Below are 21,195 nucleotides of genomic sequence, written 5' to 3'. Positions count from 1 at the left end.
CCTCGTAAAGGCGGTGTTGAAAAGTGACGCAGAGAATGGGTCAAAAGATGGAGGCAAAAAGAATGGGTTCAGAGAATGGGTCAAAAGATGGAGGCAAAAAGAATGGGTTCAGAGAATGGGTCAAAAGATGGAGGCAAAGAATGGGTTCAGAAAATGGGAAAAAAAATGGGAGAATTTGCTATGCACTTTGCTGTTCTGGGGGTCTCGGCTGGCTTAAAGTGCAGATGTCGCCCCGTGTAAGAAGGTGTAAAAGTGGGGGCAAGGTAATTGGAAGGTGACCGTACGGGGAAGAAGCATCCTTGAGCGGCAACTGCGTGTTTACTGGATCGATACTGCAGTGCTAGTCCTGTCAGATAATTTTCTTGGATGTGAAAAATCGCTTGAAGTAGAAATCTTGGATGATGGCGGCGACGATAATAATTAAAATATTCATGAGGGAGAACCACATCAGGGTATCATTGAGCTTATCACTGGACTTCTTTTCATTCTCCTCCGACGCTCTAATCCTTTTTAAATTCAAGTGGAAGGTAGTCATTTGATCAACGATTTGCTTTAAGTATATGGTAGCTTCATTCAGATGTTCCGACTTGGCTATTTGCGCATAGTCTCTTGCCTCCGTACCATGCTTTATTTCAAAAAACACATCCATAATTTTATTCGTATTATTATATGCGCAGAAGGAGTAGGAGGTAGTGTAGAAGGTTGTAAAGGCTGTCTTTATATCGTGGTCATTAATCGTTTCAAAGAGTGGTACCTTTTTTTGAAAGTTAAATGTTCTTTCGTTTATATCCGTATCGTAGATGAATATAGAGATCGGTAAACTTTTGTTGTCTGTTTTGAATTTCGCCACCACGAGGGTATCCTTATTAATTCGCTCTTTTAAGCATTTTAATTTTTTTGGTCGCACCGTGAGGTAAACCTCTATCGCTCCTGTGCGCAGACATTGAAGGGTCAGCACCACGAACAGTGCTGCTAGCTGGGCCAGTCGTCTCACCATGTCGAACTGGTAACTTCTGCGAACCGGCCCCTTTACAATTCATACACAACACTTTTAAGTTTCTTTCTAATTCTCCAGGGGGTATTTTCACAATCAATTAACACGTACCAATACATATATATGTGCACACAGAATATTCAAATAAAATGTGCAGGCAAAATGGAAGTGAATTTTTTTTTTTTTTTTTTTTTTTTTTCGCTACCTCGTGCTGACCAATTGGGAGAAAGGCGCCTCTTTCCCCTTTTACTCAAAAAAAAAAAAAAAAACAAAAAAAAAAAAAATTCCCAAAAAGTAAATAGCCACACAAGTGGAGGAATCTGTGCAACAATTTTCACCCTCTAAACAAAGGCGCTTTCATACATGTGCAAAAATATCCCCTGAGCATACATGACATAGCCAAGGTGGTCCTCCTATCCTATGCCTTGGGGCCCACAAACTTGTCGTCAAGGTGGTGAACATATATATATGTAAAAGTGCTTTTCCCATTTCAGTCTTCTCCCAACTTGAGCGTAAAAATGTATGCAGGAAAAAATGCAAAAAAAAAAAAAAAAAAAAAATGCGCATGAAAAATATGTGGTTAATGTTAACACCCCGCACAGGAGACTCATTTGCCAATCCGTGTCGTTTGTAATTTCCCGCCCTTCCAGTTGGTGCACTTGACGCTTGGCCATTCGGAATGACATACCTGCATGGGATACTCGACGTGGGAGAGAACATCTCCCGAATTGCAAGTATGTCGGGGAAACAAGGCAAGAAATGAAAAAGGCAGAAAAGCAAAAACGTTCAGAAAAATATTAAAAAAAAAAAAAAAAAAAAAAAAAGCGTGAAAAAAGTGCTGGAAAAGCGAAAAAGAAAAACGTGTGAGTGCCCCACTTAGTCACGAATGATGAAAAAACAAAATGGAGTAACATTGAAATTGGAAAGTGGCCAAAATATGTAAACCGAAGAGTGTGTAGAGGGTAAACTCTCCTTCAATCACGTTAATTGCCAACCGGTGGTTCGTTGCCCCTTTTTTTTGGGGATAACTCCAAAGGGTTACCACCACAATTAGGTAATCAGAACAAGGGGAAAAACAACTTCAGTCCTTTTCTTTTTTCTTTTTCCTTTTTTTTTTTTTTTTCTCTCACATCAGTGACATCCATTTTGTAATCACTACAACCTCTACATGGTCATATGTCTTCAAATTTTCTCCCCCCAAAAGAAATAACCAAACACATAGGAGGATAATATATAACATTTCATACTTTTCCCTTAACGACAAAAAAGCACTAATTTGTAAATTCAGCATCACAGAAAAGAGAATTATTTATCCACATCCTTGAATAACCCACCAATCATCCCACCTGCATGCTCGCCCAAACGTAATACAATAGCTTCCACCTGAACGAAGGAGCGCTACCAACGGTACTGTTAGCCTTAGTGGAGACGCCATCAACAGGTTTGAACCACCCCCCCCTTCTGAGGAAACACTATTAAGAAGCTTCCTCCTCCACGGTGTCGGAACTCTCCCAAGGCAGAGAAACCGAAGTTATCAACGTTCACACACCTAACCTCGAAAGAATGATGCCCACCCAGAGTGAAGAACAAACAAAGGCTCAAATACCAAAGAGTCAAGCAAAAATAGTGAATGAGCTGATAGAAAATAAAGACACCATCTGCGCATGGTGTTTTGATGTACTAAAATATGAATTGAAAAATGAAAAATTCGATAAAGTCCCTCCTCTGATCCAGTCACTACATAACGACGGGTTCAAGATCCCCTTCTTCGTGAAATGGATGAAGCTGAATGATGTAAAGGACATGGGTTCTTATAATTACGATGCGTATGAACTAAATGGCTGTATAGGATGCTTAGGCGAAACAGATATAATGGAGCTTCGATATTATGCTTTAGAAAGTTCTCTCAACGATACAAGATTCTATCCCATCACGTTAAAAGATTTTCCTTTCCTTATTGTCACCATAACGTATTTATTTAATTTTGAAAAATGTGCACATGTGTACGACTGGGTCATTGGAAAACATGGCATTAAAATTAGCTTTGTCGCTAACAAGAGGAGGTACTCGTCGACTTTCTTGCCTGAAGTCGCTTCTCAGCATAACTTCGACCACCAAACGACAGTCAAGAAATTGATTAGGAAAGCAAATTACAGGGGTGAAATCAACGACGAGCTTTTGGAGAACATAGAAGTGGAGCGCTACGAGGGGGTCAGCTGCAGCCTCACACACGTGGACTATGAGAGGGTGAAGCGGGACTAGGCCAGGTCAAGCGATCAGATCAAGTAGAGATAGGAAGTAGTGTGCGACATACAAATCAAACGATGTAGGAACACGCCTGCGCCCTGCGCATGGGTAACTGTGAACCTAGGTCAAACGACGTAGCACCAAAATGTAGAAATTGGTGTGAACGGCGAACCATTTTTTTTTCCCATATATTTTAAAATATTTTTTTATGTACAAAATGTTTGCTCTCATTTTCGCACTTTTAATGGAATTTGTTTTTCTTTTTTTTTTCTCAAAAGCACTGCCCCTCTGGGTGTGTAAATGTGAGATTAATGCGTTAAAAGGAAGCTTCCAAACTTGGGTTATGTTAACGTTTTTACTGGACGTTGCCACATAAATTGGGCCACGTCGTTAACCCCCCCCCTCGTGAAACAAGAAAAAACGGGGTTCACACATTTGCGCACTTTTTCTCGCACTGTTGGCATACTATTTCCTAATCATATAAAAAATGTGCTGCTTACTGGGCAAACCAATAATCATGCCCTTTTTGCCTGAACGGGCAAGGTAATTTCGAAATAAAAAAAGAAAAAAAAAAAAAAAAAAAAAAAATAGCTAGCTGAGTTGGTAGAAAGCATAAAGGCGATACTGCCTCATTGCATTAAGTGTCGGCAGGAAATTTGCCAACTTCTAACCCATGAGCGGCAAACAAGGGAAATGAAAGATTCTCCAAAAAGATAAAAGGCCCAGGGACGACTATGAATTAAAATTTAAAAAGTTTCTATATTGTAAATACCATCGTCGGTGTAAGGAATAAATTGTAGAGACTTTCCTCCTTTCTTTTTTATCCCCCATTTTTACATGAACATAATTAAGAAAGAGTTGTCACATTTCCCCTGTTTTTTAAGAAGATGGTTACATAACAACGGAAGGGATACACGCCAAATGTCCAGTCGGAGGGGAATCGAACCATGTTTGAGTGACATGAAAAGGAAAGGATGCGACGTAAATGTGTTGAGCTTGGTAATAAGTAATAATAACCTATGCTACTGCTTGCTGAGGAATAAAATTATTAAAAAAATTGGACTGATTAACATTAAGAAGGACTTCCAGCCCTATGAGCAGGGTTCCTCTAGCACTCGAAAGGGAAAAGGCAAACTCGACAAGGATGAGTTAACATACAGCTATGACCGAGAGGACACCCCTCTTAGCTTTAACATACGGGAAATTCTAACCGTTTTGAATTTGGTAAAGTTGCACTCCGATGGGGATGGGCAACAGGGCGAAAGCTCGAAGGGTATGACCAGCGGTACGACCAGCGATACGACCAGCGATACGACCAGCGATACCTCCAACGGTATCACAAACGATAACCCCAATGGTGGTGCTGATCAGTGGAGCCAGGCGGGTGACCCACCAATGGGCGCGCACACCGGAAAGGCCAAAGTGGGAGAAGAAAAACAACATCGTCATGGACAGAGCCCGCCGCAGGAACATCAGCGCCCGAAGCAGTCATCGCAAGAATGGATCATCGGTATCGAAAAGGTAAATGACAAGTACGAGAAGAACAGAACGAAGGAAAAAATTCTTTCCGTCCTTGTGTACTTCCTGAACTCAATTTTCAAATGCCAAATTGTTTTTTTCTGTCCTAAAGAGGCGAGAAAGTATTTCAGCACCAAATGTAGCTGTAACCTGGACACGCGCGAAGAAACGTATAAATACATAAAGGACAAGGTGCGGAACTTTCCAACTGTAAGTAAAAGTGATAACGCGGTAAACTGCCTTTTCAGTGACAGCTACGTCATGGCATTTTACGCGTACAGGTACTACATGCACCACCTGGTGAAGAATAACCGAACCGTTTTTAACTACCTCGAAAGTGAAGTGCGCAGAAATAGGAGCTTTAACAACATTCTACAGAGCTTGAAGCACATGGAAAATAAGGAATCCTCTCACGACTTGAGGGAGCTTCTCAGGGATAGGATTGGCCGCATCGTGGATCGAGAATCTTACAGGTTGGTTGATAGACACATGATTTGACGGAGTGAGTTGCCCGGCTAGCTTATCGCCGAATCTGCATGGTGATGCCGCCCATCCGGTAAATTGTGCCGCCTTCCCCAACGAACTTTTTGCCTAAAATACCCCTTGCTATACAGAAGGAAAAATGGAAAGACGTTTTACATGTTAGCCTACCGTGAAAAATACGGGGCTATATACCAGATTGGCGAATTATCCCACGGGGGGTTAGTTTGAAAGAGGGGCTTCGCGCGCTGTAAAATGCTGAGCCCCCAACTCAACAAAGCATTTTGTAGCGCATTATGCGCATTAGCGCGCCATACACACCACTTTTTCCTAATGCGCTGATTGGTAGAGACCAAAAAGTGGGGTGGAAAAAAAAAAAAAAAAAAAAAAAAAAAAAATTGGCAAATATGCACAGAGGTAGGGTACAAACAAAAGAAAACGGAAAAATATGTGAGACAGATTTTTCAACGTGAAGACAAATAAATTTACCCGCACAGGGTAGGGGGTGATGCCTGATGGTGTGGCCGCTGAGGTGGAGGGCATATATATCTACAGCAAACTCTATTCAACATATTTCTTCGTGTCAGCCACACTAATCAGCGTGCAGTCAATATTTTGAGGGACACAGAGAAGCAACACGATGTTGTTCTGTGATGTACACAAGGTACGTACGTTCAAAATATTTTTCTTTTTTAGATACTTGATAGATTGAAAAGACAGTTGTAAAAGATCTGTGTTGATTGGATCTTTCTCCTGTGTGAACTCTTCTTCCTTGTTATATTCTCCTCCCGTTAGTGCCTTATCCTCTTTTAAGGCGTTATACGTACGATCCTCATCAGCCATGTCCAACCGATCCACCGTTTCCTCCCGCCTCATTTCACGCAAGAGGATATTAAAAAGATTTGCATCTTCAAAATATATCTGCTTTGTGTTAAGAAAATTATAGCGAAAACTAAGTGACGATATGTAGTACTGCGCGACCATGTCGGCACTGTACTTGAAGGCATTTTCTACATTCGGCAACTGCACGTTGATGAAGAGGTTGTTAGAAATGTTGAGCCCGATTATCCTCATTTTGTCGCAGCCCCGCAGGAGGAGACAGTACTTGCTTTGGAAGTACGGTGAGTGCTTCGTCACATCCACCTGATCTCCCACGTTCTTTCCTTCCATCTTTTGAGTGCAACCCTCTGGATATTCTACTCCCCCCTGACACAAACCCAAATCGATCAGGGAGATATCCCTGTATTCGGAGAGTTTATAATTTCTGACAACCTGAGTCTTTAAGAAGGACAAATTATTACCCTTCCCATAAGACAAAGAATATATGTACACACAATTGTCCAGCGTAAAAATGAAGAAGAGATTCTCAATGACGATGGAAAACAAGTAACTGCGATGGATATTTCTTCTGCTTAAATTGAAGTCGAAAATTCTGAAACATCTTTTCAAATACTTTTTTGAATTTTTAAAAAATAAAAATATATTTTTTTGTTCATCTGTGCAAATGATTAATTTCCCATTGTTGTACTTTTTTAAATTACACAGAATTCTATCCACTTGAATTTCTTCCTTCACTTTTTTTTTCTCGATCTTGTAAATGGCTACATGGTAGGTGTATAAATACTCTCTTCTGTTTCCATCTCCGTCCATCTCGTCATCCTCTACATGTTCGTACAATTCGTACATCTCCTCTTTCTTGTCATCCTCCCCGGCCACATACTCCCCTGCCAAATCCTCCCCTGCCACATCCTCCCCTGCCAAATCCTCCCCTACCACGCCCTCCTTCTTTTCACCCCCCTTGCTTAAATGACGCCTCGCAAAGGAAATTATCATCAGGTCTTCATCAACAAAGTCGAAGGCGTAAACTTTAAAGGCACCTAATTTCGAGATGGCATAATTATATATGGTGAGGTCATCTCTGTTGAAGTGATAGATGGAGAGTTTTCTATTCGTCCTACAAGCGATTTTCGTCCCACTCTCATTTACAATGCAAGAATTAACAAATTCATTTTTTCCATAAGAAATATTGGCAATGTGTTTGTAGTTCACTTGGCTAAGCTTATCTAAATACTTCGGGGCCAGCAACCCATCATTCCTTCCTCTCTCTACGCAGAGAGAGCTATTATTACAGTGAATACTTATCCCCCAAGCGTGCGTACAAAAAACGCTTTTCAGGTCGGAGGAAAAGTATACATTCCTGTTCATCTCAACATTACCAATTTGGATATACTTACTGATTTGGTTGAAGGTGTCATACAGACAGAATGTCATATCATCACTTATACTAAGTATCAGATTTCCCGTTAGCAGGATTATCCGTTTTATGTCTGAAAAATGGGTGGACCTTTTATTAATGCGATACCACCTTTTATTTAATTCCTTCTCTTCTTTCACTTTATGCAGAAAAAAAAGTTCTTCTTCTCCACCGTTACCTCCATTCATTGATGAGTAAGGGGATATCATTTTATGTCCATTCATTTTGTTATTAACCATTTTATAGTTTCTCTTCTCCCATGTAGGTACTTGCTGTTCTATGTTCCTATGTGATAGACCCCCTCTCCCACCACGTACACGTGTCAAAGCGTATTTAATTATATACCTGTCGACTCCTGCCGTGAAAATATAATCCTCATTCAGTGTCTTCGCTAAGGATACCGACTTGTACAGGTGATGGTTAAAAAAGTATTTTACGCTGAACGAGCTGTTGTCGAAGATAGTCAATGAGCCACTGTTGTCTACACACACCACCTCGTCCGTCTTGTATATGTAGAGAACATCCCAAATAATGCAGTTCTCATTAACGCCCTTGAATTCTCCTTCACACATCTTCCTCGTTATATTGTACTTGTAAATTTTGGATTCTTCACTTCCAAGTAATACGTAGTGGTTGTAGCTATGGTACGATCTTTCTATCTCTCGGATTTTCTTCCTCCGGAGGGGTAGGGTCGACTCCTTCACGTCATTACCCCCGTGGTGATAGTTTCCCTCGTGATCGCTTTCATCCTCCTCACTTCCGATCTCTCCCTCAATCACTTTAGTTTTCTTTTTTTCACCCCCTTGTACACTTCTTAATAGAACCTCCGTATTCTTCAGCTCATCCACAAAGTACAGACACACCAACTTCTCCTTACATTTGAATCTATTCGTAATAAATATGTTAAACGTTTTTTCACCAGTTTGTTTATTCTTTTCTCTTTTTTGGCTTGTGGGGGAGAATACGTGCAACCCTTTTGGGTTCACTGCTGGGGCACTCTCTGCATCTTCTCCCTGCGACGAGGCGTCCTCTTCCTCCTTCTTCTTCTCCTCCTTCTTCTTCTCCTCCTCTTCTTCCACGTACTGTGTGAGATCGCTGGACAGTTTTATTCTTTTACCCGGTCGTTCTTCCGCGTCGTCATCACTGCGCTGGCTGATTTCACTATATTCACTGTTATACGCATCATCGCTTACGTTGCTCAGGTCGCTGACGTTGTGGGCATCGTGGTTGGCTGCGCCCCCCTCGTGGAAGCGGTCGAAGCAGTTGTATATCCGACTCCCCACGTTACTGTATATGTTGTACAGGTAAAAGTACCCATCCAAATTGGTAACGCCCAAGTATTGAAGGCTGTTATTCAGTTTGGTACAGGAGATGCTCCCGTTGCTTGAAACACTATGGAGTATGTTCTTGCTTTCTAAATCGTACAGAACGATCTGACCACACAGAGTCGTAATAGCGAGAACGTAGTCTTTCCAATCATTGAACATAAACAAATGCTTCTTTTTCCGATTCTTTTTGCTAATCCACATAATTGACATGATGGAGCTCTCCGACACGTGTGCATGGAGTTGCATCAAGTACAAGAACTCATTCTTAAAAAATTTGTATACATATATAACCCCAAAGGAGTCGCATATACATATGTACTTCCTACAGGGAGATGGTTCTATGGTTCTAAGTTCTTTCGTTTCATAATCATAGAATTTAAATTCTGTTAAATTCATGGTTAGTTGTTCCTTATCATTTTTTCTTCTGTACAAATTTTGTAGGATCCTCTGTGCCCCCTGGGGCCCTCCATTGTTGCAGTGGATGGTCGTCATTAGGGCTGCCTTGTAAGTACATATGCGGGACTCCTCCTAGGTATACTTCCCACGAGGGTGTGCTTATTTTCTGTGCCCTTCCTATCGGGAGCGTTTTCACTATATACAGAACCCTTACATGTACCTATACACTTGGGGTGTATTCTTCTCCTCTGTTTGGTTGCCTCGCCGGAGTAGCTCGCTGGCCATGCAGTCGCAGAGGTGGAGAGGGGATAGCGCAGCTTCTGCTGATGGAGAGCTAAACCGTCCGTACCACTTGGGGTTTTTACGTCACAGCGGGTTAGGATCAAATCTATATATATATATATATATATATATACGGAATCGCTCATTTGGCCTTCCTTAAATCCGCCTTCAGTATTGGGCATACGCGGCGGAGAATGACAACGGGGGCTACATACTCTCGTCGCAAGGTTGTATTTTTTTTTTTTATTTCAAAATAGGGAAATGCCAGTGGAGAATTCACTTCTTCCTGGACTTTCCTCTACATTAGATACCAATCTGGTAGAACGTAATTTAAAAAAAAAAAAAAAAAAAAAAATGTAAAACAAATTTCTACAAAATTGATTTACCCTAGGTGGTTAATTTCGGAATGGTTTTTCCTTTTTTTCGGAGTGCCTCCTTCAGCACCTTCAAAAAAGAACAAAAAAAAAAAAAGAAAAGCAAAAAATATAAAATAAAAAAAATAAAAAAAAACAACGGTACGAAAAGGATTACTCAAAAGTAATATATGTTATATGTATAGGCAGTCCACTCTGTGAATGTATTCGAATGGCTTTTGTAAAATATTTTCCCCCCCTCCCGCAATTCGCTAAATATGCCCCTCCGCGCGTGGTACATTTTTACGCACCTCGGAAATGAGCAAATGAAAAGATGCCCATTCTCAGCGCAAAAAGGACGGTATACAAATAAGCGAAAAAAAAAAAATAAAAAAAAAAAAAAAAAAAAAAAATGCATAGATGGCTAACCGGATGAACAGTTACCGAGCTATCGGCACAACGAGATGTCGCTCCCCTTTGCGTAGAAAAAACAGTGGGAAGAAAATAAAAAAAAAATAAAATAAAATAAATGGGCCAAACAAACAACTGTTCTCTCGTCCTTGTCATCTGCGCAGGTTTACCATTTTTTGCGTTATAATTTTCCACTGATTTATGAAGTGGAGCTACATATTCAACCCGCTCTCCCCTCTGCTTATTTTTTTACAACCATAACGGGAGAGGGAAAACGGAACATCGTAGAACGAAACGTACAGGAAGAAAGTGGGAAAAAAAAGAAAAAAGAGGAGGGGGGGGGGAGAAGGGTAGTCCAATTAAATTGCTACGGATCTGATAAAAGGGGCCATCACATTTGTAATTCTCGTAGATAGGGTTTCTTACCCCTTTTTTTTTTTTTTTTTTTTTTTTTTTTTCCACGTCTCCTTTGTGTGTCTGCTAGACTGTTAGTCTCGCCCACGGATACGGCGAGCCAAGTGGATATCCTTAGGCATGAGGGTAACTCGGTTTGCGTGGAGTGAGCACAAGTAGGCATCTTCGAATAGACTGACAAGGTAAGCCTCCGATGCGGTTTGCAGTGCCAAGAGGGCTTCGGGAGTGTAACGCAGTTGTTCGTTGGGCAATTCGAACAACCTAGTAATCTCCTTTACCACGCGCACAAAAGGTATTTTGGGAATGAGCAACTGTGTGGATGCTTGGTAGGCTCTTATTTCTTTTAATGCTAATACACCTGGTCTGTATCTATGGGGCCTCCTAATTCGCGTTGTCTTCTTCATTCCCTTTTGCGGAATTTGATTTCCAGTTCCTTTTCCTGTTGCGGCCATGCTACTCACTTTGGAGGATGCGATGTTTTTATGTGATGGTCTGCTTGGTGCTGTCTTGTTCGTTGGTTCGTTGCTACTCCCTCCCCCGTCTACGTTGCCCAAGGGGTTATGCATCGGAACGTTCCTTTTCGTTCGCACCATTTTGTCTTCTTTCGTCGTTAACAACAGTAGCTCCCTTCGGTGCAATGTTCACGCCGATGTCCCTCCTTTTGTTCTGATCACCAGTTGGCTTAAACTGCCAACTCGCCACTTCTCCGTGCAGTTAGGCTGATTGACGTGATGGTGGTTTGGCTGATTCACGGGATGGTGGTTTAGCTGATTGACGTGATGGTGGTTTCGCCGCTCACCACTACGCAGATCTGATTTTTCCAGTTTCCACTTACACCGTTGGGCATTCTTCACGCACAGTTAACCACTCACCGAATGAAATTATCCCCTTTGTGGCGCTCCACTTTTCGGCGTCAAATGGTACCTCTTCCTCTGGCCGGCCGACTATTTCGCCCTACTTTCCCACGCGCGCCCAAGCTGGAACGGTTTGAAGAAAATACCCACCCAAAAAAAAAAAAAAAAAAAAAAAAAAAATGAAATAAAAAAAAATGAAATAAAAAAAAATGAAATAAAAAAAAATGAAATAGAAAAGAATGAAATGAAATAAAATTGAATGAAAAAAAAAGAGAAAAAAAATAAATAAAATAAATTGTTTCGCGAACGAGATGAATTGAACACTTTTGCTCATTTTTATAATAACATTTCCTCATTTGCAGGTGGTGCAAGGGGAAAATTTATTTTCCTCCCCCGTTTTTAATTTTTTTTTTTTTTTTTTTTTTTTTTTTCCTCCCCTTCGAACTGTAGCGTAGTAACGCGAAATGCGGAGTACCCACGGGGTAGCTACGTAAACCAACCGATGGAAAAGGTGATAGAGGATTATCCACTAATACAAATGAGCATATATATATATATATAGGGGTGTGCGTATTATGTTCAAATGGACACCGTTCGGCTGAGTGTGTTGTGTGTGGTCTTGCGTTACTGCGAGTTATTCCTCCTGGGTGTGTAACATGACTGTCCTGATCGCTTAAAACACAGGGTGTGAATAGACCCATAGAATGTACTCTCCTCCTTGTTAGGAATTACATGAGGGTTCTCTACATAGGCCATCATTTGAACCGTAGTTATGTTTATTACGATGCAGACCAACTTGTCGTCCGTTATTTTTTTCTGGGGGGTACCATTCAAGGGAGGAATGTTATCATAGACTTTGGTTAACAGTTCGGATGGATAGAGACGGTTAGGACAAAATGAACTAGGCTCTTTCCATTCCTCAGAGGAAGATGTATTTCCTTTGCGTCTTTTCTATCCTGTCCTTTTGTTTAATTATCCCATGCGGGAAAGCCACTCAGGTAGTTACCTGTAAATGCGTTACTCTCTCACGATGTAAGCTGCCAAACGGAGACGAAAGATAAACCTATGGTTAGAACTTCTCAAGAAACATCAGCATGCTTCCATTTGAGCGAAGAAAAAGAGGAATGAAAAAAAAAAAAAAAAAAAGAAAAAAAGAAAAATCGTTTCGGTTCGTAGTAGGGTGTATATGCCAAGAAATAGTGCAACACTTTGGGAAAAGCATCTTCTAGAAAATCTTTTTTCTTAGGGAAGGACATTTTTTTTCAGTGATTCCCTCTGGGTGCATTTCCCCCCGTGGTCTGCATATTCAAGTAAAAATTATTTTTTTTTTTTTTTTCACAAAAACAGAGTTGCTATCCCTGTTGTTGGTCCTGCCGTTGTTATTGTGGTTTTTCTTTTTTTTTTTTTTTTGCTGGAATGCCCCCACCGTTTTGCATTTGCACAAGTTAGCCAAGTAAAATAAAAACAGAACCCATCAGAGGAAGGAGCCCTCATAATATATCTACATGCTCGCTGACACGTTCCTTCCTACCAGGAATAACCCCAATCCGTAGAAATTTTTATTTTCTAACGAATTTGTATACATTCCTGAGGGAGAAGGCTTCCACAGAAGAACGGAGAGTCGTACCATCACAGGACATCACATTGCCGGAGAGTGTCCCCACTTCTTTTCTTCCAACATGCCTATCGCACTTAACTGCCTGAGTGAAGAAGGCCTGCGGGCCCTGGAACAAGGGAGCCCAGAGCCAGTGCTACACAAAGCTACCGACATAGAATTCGTTTACAACAAACTAAGCTTAGGGGAAGGTAAATTATATATAATGGAGAAAAAGATCGTTTGGGTCTCTAGCCAAAATGAAGAGGAAAAAAAAAAAAAAAAAAAAATTACAGAATTTACAGAAATAGCTAATAGCGTTAATGGCATTAATTATTTGAAGCACTACGAGAAGAACCGTGAATTCTACATGCACCTGCTGAATGAGGTGAACAACGTTACCGTCGATTCGTCTAACATCACCTTGCATGCAATCACATCGGATAAAAAAATTTGGACCAGTTCGTGTGTGTACATACAACTGAGCTCCGATATTATTGGGGGGGAGGAAGACGACATGGAGAGCATGGACACCATGGGCGACGACGATCCGGCTGTGGTTGACGAAGGCAAGGATCATGTGGATAGGAACGTAGAGGGCGCTGCTGATGACACAGAACAAGTTCCCTCTGGGGTGGATCATACCGCAGGGGAGGCAGTCCACCAGAAACCTCGAGAAAAACTAGGCAAACGGTTATTTACAAAAATGGCAAAGGAACCGAGTGTCTTCACAAAGAATGAACAGAACCACCTAGGGGGGGAGGAAAATTACGATGAAGAAGATGTCGAAGATGAGAAAAATGCCGAAGATGAGAAAAATGCCGAAGATGAGAAAAATGTCGAAGATGAATCACTTGAAGAAAACATAACTCCAGAAATCCTCCTGGTTAGCAAAAATTATTTAACCAACGATTCCATTTTTCACCAGCTGAGTAACATGGATCATTCACCGGACGATGGGGATGATGAAAGTGAAGAGGAAGGAACTGTGGAGGAAGAAGAGGAGGATGCTTGAAGTGGACGTAATCGAGCGGTATACATAATCAAGTAGTAGACATCTCGAAGGAACAATAAATGAATAAGAGAACGAACAAGCGGAACAGCTTCGGGCAAGCCATATTGGTAAAAGGATGAAAACGTGGTTCGAGACCATTCTTACGGGGGTCATCACGTTTGTTTCTCATCATGTCATCACCCCACCGTTCTTCTCGCAATTTCTTATGAATAAAAATTGTCATCGGATCATGCTGAAAACGCGTTTGTATGTGAAATCCTTCCTTCTTTTTCCGGTCCTCTGCATATGGGGTACTTAAGCTCCTCCACCACCCTGGTCTATTCTTTGATTGTGACGTACAATTTAATTTGTTCTTCTCTTTGTTCGGTTATTTTTTTCTTACCCTAAGAAATTGCGCAATCCCCTTCTTCTTATTTTATAATTTTTTTTTTTGTCATCTCAATTATCACGTGTGTAATAGTTATTTGTTTAAGCAATACCTTGTCCCTTATGCGGGGAAGTAAAAAAAAAAAAAAAAAAAAAAAAAAAAGAAACATAAACATAAACATAAAATGATGTATCCCTCCTTTGGGTAGTTCGTACAAAGGGGTCCCCTCCTTTTTGGAGCATTTCAATTCAAATGTATTCTGCACCCACAGCCGGATTGTCCAAATTGCCTTTTCTCTCCTTTTCTTTTGAACCCGTTTAAGGTTCTCCACCTCAGCAGAACGGACACTCCGACGAGGAGATATCTCACACGGGACACCGCTTTAGACGGTTCGAAGAATAAATCAAAGGAACAGAAAAAAAAAAGGCATCCTCCACTTGTATGTACAAATGCCTACTCTTTTAAAAGGGATGAAACACTTTCTCATGAGGTACCATTTGTTGAGGGTGCTTTTGAATCAAGTCTGATGGTTGGTAAGTAAACATCTCCGCTTCCCCCTTTCTTGTGTAAGGGTTAAATGGCGTGCTTAAAAGAAAGTAATATTTTCCTTTTCACCACATCAATCATCTGTCCGTTCGTGCGAAATGGACTAACTGTGCTGATATGAGAGAGAGGAAGCAGCCATACACATTAGCGCACCAAAAGGGGGAAAGGAGTTTCCCAGAAATATCATCTGATAGATTTTTTACATGACCACGGTGCTGTGTGGAAGCTGCGATGGTGTCACTGCCAGCCTACATAAATGCAGAGGTATCTACACGGAGAGGGGGAAAAAAAAAGAAAAAAAGAAAAAAAGGGGTCCCATAAACAGTAGGGCACAACAAAACCACTATGTACATATATCCGGAGTACAGAAGAAAGCTCTCTTGCGCTATGTGTTGCTAAATTTCTCTTAATCAATTCATGCTTTCCCCCCATCATATATTTTTTTTTTTTTTTTTTTTTTTTTTTTTCTTTGTATCACCTTAAAGGGGCACAAAGGGACCCATGTCAATTATAAATTGGAGGAAAATCACTAAAGTGGAGTTACTTTTCCCGACCACCTTACCAACAGGAAGCGAATTTTTCCACGCCAACGTTTCTTGGTTGTCAAGCGGCAGAACGCGGGTGGATGGTGACTCACCCTTGTGTGCACTGCAAATGCGACCGAGAAGGGTCAAGCAATCATAACCTCGAATAGTGAACTCTTCGCCCGCTGTGCAGGCATCGCTTGTCAAGATGAGTCAGAGGCGAATGAACAAACACAGGTGCGCACGTTCACACATATGGGCATACAAATGTGCCTATCCATATGATGCGCCAAATTGGTCAATGAATCTATGAAGGAAGCAGTGGCCGCTACGCGCAGAGCAATTAAGAAGGTCCTAATCCCTGGGGCAGAGAAAAAGTTGTAGACGTAAAAACCAGAATGCACAGAAATGGTAAGTAGCCGCAAAAAAGCGAGAAAGTAAAAGAAAAATGTGACTTTGGAGAACAAGTGAAATACAAATAGGGGAGAAATATACCTTCACAGACGTGCTGAAACCGGTCCTTTCTTTCTTTCCCCTCCTTTTTTGACTTCTTATCATATCTTGTTGATAGGCATTTTCATCAGAGTACAAAAAAAAAAAAAAAAAAAAAAAAAAAAAACAGCTGTTTAGTCAATTTAGCTAGCTAACAAGGAAAGTAGCAAATTAGCTAACGGGTGGTATGCCTCACACTCTCCCTCGCGACGCCGTCCCAATTATGAACCTTTTGAGAGGCACAAAGTTGGTGAGTACACTGTCCAATTGTTTTCGTACACACAAAAAAAAATACCATTCGGGAAAAAATCTAACGCACGAAATATTCGAAAATGAAAAGTGCCTAGACAAATTTGAGGATCTCCAGAAAAATAAAATAATTTACAAGAAGGATCATAAGGAATACTTGAAGCTATACAAATGCTACAGACCTGGGTATGCCAAACTTATTGTGGAGAGAAGTAATCCTTTCAACTTTGAGATATACTGGAAGCTCACAGAACAATCATTTGTCTCGGTCAAAAATGATGCATGTAGGAAAGTAAAGAATTTTACTGAAACGTTATGGAGGCTGAAGGGACAGTTGTCCAATCTGAGTGTGCGTTTAGAAGGAAACCAACAGAATAGGTCACACGTTAGAAATGTTAAGGAGGATGGCCAAGTGAAGGGTACCCCGTTAAATGTGCACTTTGAAAATATATCGGATGGAGGAAGGCAACAAGAAGAACACGTCGAAAGGATCCAGGAAAAGACGCTGGCACGTCAGAACAGCCAAAAGGGCACAAAAAAAAAAAACACCTACACCAAGTTTTACAAAATTTGGGAGGGTTTTCTATCCCACAAGGAGAAAAACAATGTAAAGGAGGAAAAAATATTCTTTGAAATTCTGCGGAGAAATTTTTTGAAGGCCCAATTTTTTGGTGAAAATAAAAAAAAAGATTTTCTGTTTTTCGAAAATATATTAACATCACTCTTGTTGAGGCCGCACATTTTTATATCGGTTTTGAACTCTCTACATTGTGTCTTCTTCGACGTCAAGGTGAATCTCTCACAGGGGATGGTATCCACCAGTAGTAGTACTCCCCTACGGAATGAAAGTGCCCTCCTCGTGAATAACTACCCCGGTGAGGAGATTCTCCCTTTTTGCACATCTCCAACCAGTACACCGCTACATTTAGTAGATCCACAAAAGGGAGAGAAAAATAATTGTACCTCAAATGAAAGAACGTACACTTCATATGAGGAGGACCGTTCAGACGGAAAATCTCCAGGGGAGGAGGAGAATAGTAGGGAAAGAGAAACACTTGGGGATATCGCCTCTAATGAAACCTCCGCTAAAATCAGGAGGTATATTCTAAATTACCTATTCAATATATATTACGAAAAACACATAGGGCTCCAAAACATGCAGAAGACATTCGAACTGCATCAGGCATATAAACTTCGCTACTGTAAAAAGGAGAAGACTGCTTACAAGTTTATCGCTTCGAGTGAAGTTGAACTTGATAGCAATGATATCGTTTTAATTAAATGCGCCCAAAAGAGTGACTCGTTCTTAGTAGGAGTGGTTAAGAAGGTACAGAGGGCCAGAGATTTTTGCATCCTTTTTATGAATGTCAAACGGTACATCTCCGAGAAGAAAGGGGGAGATGGAACCAAGTTGTATGAGGAGATGGATATAAATGAGGAATACGTGGAGAGTTACCTGAGCAGACCTAGTGGAAGCTCGTACAATTTGTCCTTTCCAGGGGCTGCGCGCGAAGGAAGCCCCCACACGGATAACACGTATCTAGATAATGTCAATCGTGATAACATGTATCGAGATTATATCCATCGTGATCGCTCATGTGGAAACCTTCCGCAACAGCCACCCCACGCAGAAGATTCCAGCGTCCACGAAGCTGTTACCCTTTCAGTTCACCTCAATACAATTTTGAACCGAATAAAGTACTCCATGTTGAGTCTGTTTGAGAGGAGCAAAGAGTCAACCAACAGAGAACTAATACAGCTACTTCTAAATGAAAATAAAAATTCATCATCTGTGATGTCCCCCCAGGAGGTGACGAGCATGTGTATCGGGGTTCATCACGATGGAAATTACAATTTACTTATCCAAGAAGCTATACATAAATTTTTGGAAAGTCGGAAAAAGGAAATTCATTTCTTCGGCATGCTTAATAACGACCTTATCAAGAGTGATAAAATTGTTTGTAAATTATATAGAAGGTTGAAAAACAGCCCCGAGGAATTTACACGCATGTGCAATATATACAGGAGGTTCGACGTCTACCAGAAGACCATTTTGCAAGACATTCTGATCAACGAAGAGAGCGTGCCCGTACACCTGATTCAGGGTGAGTTCAACAGGAGGGTATAAAATGATAGAAATGGATGGAGGTACATAAATGGGCATCTTTATGATGTCTGATGAATGTACCTTTTCACAATTTGCATTCTGATTCATCTAGTTTTATTAACGTCACATTCCTTTTTTGGCACCACACTGTAAATTGCCCCCATTTTTAGGTGCACCCGGGAGCGGCAAGAGCGACCTCATCTCCTTCATCATATACTTCCTAACACTGGATCGAAAGAACAATATCTTCGTGGGCACAAGCAAACACATCTCGGTGCAAAACATACGTCAAAAGTTACTGCACCTTAACCTCTGCCTCAACAGAGACACCATGCATAGACCGAACAATCAAAAATCAGATATTTATATAGACACCATTTATCAAGCCTTCAAAATTAAAGATAAAAAAATAAAGCACCTAATTATCGACGAGGCGTCGAGCTTATCTGAATATAGCAGTCTGATATGTTTGAACTTGAAGTGTGATTTTGTGTACGCCTTCGGTGACGACAAGCAGTTAACATTCCACAGCTTAATAAATGAAAAGAAGAGACTCCAAATAAATTACCTTAGTATCTTCGAAAAATTAAAACACTACAAAAATGCCAAGTGTCACAGTCTCCTCATTCAATACAGATTAATCTTTCCTATGTACTTATTTACTTCTTTTTATTTTTACAACAGGAAATTAATTGCATCGAAAAAAATTATGGATGAATTCTTCCAGTCGGGAGGTAACGCATCTACCGTTATAGGCCCCAAGGTAGAAGGCGTAGGAGAGGGCGTAGGAGTGGACATAGGAGTGGAAGTAGAGGAGGAACACCCCATGTACTTAAACTGGAGCCACCTCTTCCAGCATTGCACATTCCCAATTCTATTCATCGATACGTATCATGGAGAGTCAAACGATGAAACATTTGAATTAAAAGTTAACTACTCATATGTTAACCAATTTGAGGCACATATAATTATAAAGCTCGTCCAAATATTGAAGTTGGAGAATCAGAGAAATGTCACCATTTTGACTCCTTACACGGGGCAGAAGTTGTATATCCAGTCTCTGTTGCAGAATGGCTACCTGGACAGTAGAACCGATCCACATGATTCCATATTTTATCATAACGAAAAGGAAAATAAAGAAACTTGCACAGATCTCATGTATCAGAAGGTGGCTATAAAATCGGGAGGCACAAACTTTCGAGGTGAGCATTCTGTCCACCCCAGGGGTGATACCGATTTGGGTGCAGATTGGAGTCATGGCCAAATGTTCGAACTTTCTAAGAATGGCAATAGAGGGGGGAGGACGAACGGGTTCAGTGGAATATCTCGGGAGGAAAACCTCCTTCACCTTAGTCCATCTCTTAATACATGTAATCAGATTATGTTCGATACTGATCATCCAAGTGCAGTTCCCCTTTTTGGAAATGTCCTGTCGAAAAGGTTTGGACCAAATTGTGAGATAATGGATGCAAAGAATTTCCGTCCCCCAGGGCAGGTACTTTCTACGACATCCCAACTGCCCCCAAACGGAACCATCCTCAGTAGGTACAATAAATGGGCGAACCGATCCCATAGCAATAACCAACAAGAGAAGCAAAACGCACAAGTAGATCGAAATATTAACATTCTTCATGGAAATGTGCACACAATAGACAGTTACCAGGGGTGCGAAAACGACTTTATTATTATAAGCACAGTTCGATCGAATGACAAAAATGTGTTGGGATTCCTAAATGATGAAAAGAGGTTAAACGTTCTGTTGACTAGAATGAAGAAAGGAATTATTATTGTCGGAAATTCTAACACTCTACGGAATAATTTTTTTTGGAAGGAGTTCATTTCCTTTTTGGACTTTTTCAACTCCAGGAAATCCGCCTTTACTTTGCCCTTCTTACGCAACTCCAAATGAACAGAAAAAAAAAAGAAAAAAAAAAAAAACAGGGGATTCTTTCCCCATCCGAGGAAGGGTGTCCATAAGTATGTTAGCCAAATACATATGCATGTCTAACAAATGGTGCCTTTTTCGCAAAAATGACGCCATTGCTTTTTTTTTTTTTCTTTTTTTTTTTTTTTTGTCACACAAACTTGCGCAATTTCTTTTTTTTTTTTTTTTTTTGTTATCCTCACTAAATGGATATACCTCCTATGGAGGAGATTCCCAACCAATTGTTTTGCCCGATGTGGAGTTCGCACCGTGGAGGTTTCACCATTCATTTGTTCACTGTTTAGTCGATTCCCCGCTTTACTTCACCCAAGTGGCCAAGGAACATATTATCTCCCCCTTGACCCTCGCGAAAAGGTCTTCACTTATGAAGGCAAAAACGTTGCGAATTTTTGAAAAACATATGTCACAAAAACAAGGGCATACCTACACGCGTGTATATGCATGTGTGGACACACGCGGAGGCAACTTCGCTTGACACAAAAAAAAATAAATAAAAAAATAAATAAAAAAATAAATAAAAAAATAAATAAAATAATAAATAGAATGAAATAAATAATCAAGGCAAATAGGTAGGCAAATTATAAAGAAAATTATGAACAGCAAGGTAAACTTGAAAAAAAAAAAAAAAAAAAAAAAAAAAAAAAAAAAATTACGAAAAGCGAATTATTTGAGTGTGAAAAATGTCATCAGGAGAGTGTGACTTCACATATGAGGTTAACAAAAATTTTATTATCGGGATGGTTCCCACTTAACAGATTTGAATATATTACCAAGGTGTGTAGCTATCAAGGTTGGGACACAACCTGGCAAATTTTAACTTCGCAC

At 40.5% G+C, this 21,195-nt stretch overlaps 7 protein-coding genes across 7 annotated transcripts; 4 read left to right on the top strand and 3 right to left on the bottom strand.

Annotated features, from left to right (window-relative positions):
• Window positions 1-349: 349 nt before the first annotated feature.
• Window positions 350-997, bottom strand: PKNH_1267300 (transmembrane Tmp21-like protein; the record flags this gene model as incomplete). Its single annotated transcript, XM_002259970.1, has 1 exon — window positions 350-997. One exon carries the CDS (start codon window positions 995-997, stop codon window positions 350-352), a length of 648 nt encoding a protein of 215 aa, XP_002260006.1.
• A 1,560-nt stretch (window positions 998-2,557) lies between these two features.
• On the top strand, window positions 2,558-3,256 carry PKNH_1267200 (conserved protein, unknown function; the record flags this gene model as incomplete). The annotated part of the gene is made up of 1 exon (XM_002259969.1): window positions 2,558-3,256. The coding sequence occupies one exon, from the start codon at window positions 2,558-2,560 to the stop codon at window positions 3,254-3,256; it is 699 nt and encodes a 232-aa protein (XP_002260005.1).
• An 822-nt stretch (window positions 3,257-4,078) lies between these two features.
• Window positions 4,079-5,257, top strand: PKNH_1267100 (conserved Plasmodium protein, unknown function; the record flags this gene model as incomplete). Its single annotated transcript, XM_002259968.1, has 1 exon — window positions 4,079-5,257. The coding sequence occupies one exon, from the start codon at window positions 4,079-4,081 to the stop codon at window positions 5,255-5,257; it is 1,179 nt and encodes a 392-aa protein (XP_002260004.1).
• A 543-nt stretch (window positions 5,258-5,800) lies between these two features.
• PKNH_1267000 (U3 small nucleolar RNA-associated protein 4, putative) lies at window positions 5,801-9,313 on the bottom strand (the record flags this gene model as incomplete). Its single annotated transcript, XM_002259967.1, has 1 exon — window positions 5,801-9,313. The coding sequence occupies one exon, from the start codon at window positions 9,311-9,313 to the stop codon at window positions 5,801-5,803; it is 3,513 nt and encodes a 1,170-aa protein (XP_002260003.1).
• A 1,438-nt stretch (window positions 9,314-10,751) lies between these two features.
• Window positions 10,752-11,270, bottom strand: PKNH_1266900 (histone H3-like centromeric protein CSE4, putative; the record flags this gene model as incomplete). The annotated part of the gene is made up of 1 exon (XM_002259966.1): window positions 10,752-11,270. One exon carries the CDS (start codon window positions 11,268-11,270, stop codon window positions 10,752-10,754), a length of 519 nt encoding a protein of 172 aa, XP_002260002.1.
• Window positions 11,271-13,210: 1,940 nt separating this feature from the next.
• PKNH_1266800 (Voldacs domain-containing protein, putative) lies at window positions 13,211-14,140 on the top strand (the record flags this gene model as incomplete). The annotated part of the gene is made up of 1 exon (XM_002259965.1): window positions 13,211-14,140. One exon carries the CDS (start codon window positions 13,211-13,213, stop codon window positions 14,138-14,140), a length of 930 nt encoding a protein of 309 aa, XP_002260001.1.
• A 2,116-nt stretch (window positions 14,141-16,256) lies between these two features.
• PKNH_1266700 (conserved Plasmodium protein, unknown function) lies at window positions 16,257-20,334 on the top strand (the record flags this gene model as incomplete). The annotated part of the gene is made up of 2 exons (XM_002259964.1): window positions 16,257-18,423; window positions 18,596-20,334. 2 exons carry the CDS (start codon window positions 16,257-16,259, stop codon window positions 20,332-20,334), a joined length of 3,906 nt encoding a protein of 1,301 aa, XP_002260000.1.
• Window positions 20,335-21,195: the final 861 nt, after the last annotated feature.

This window comes from Plasmodium knowlesi, assembly GCF_000006355.2.
Source record: "Plasmodium knowlesi strain H genome assembly, chromosome: 12".
Lineage (NCBI taxonomy): Eukaryota > Apicomplexa > Aconoidasida > Haemosporida > Plasmodiidae > Plasmodium > Plasmodium knowlesi.
This window is presented reverse-complemented; position numbering and strand designations above follow the sequence as displayed.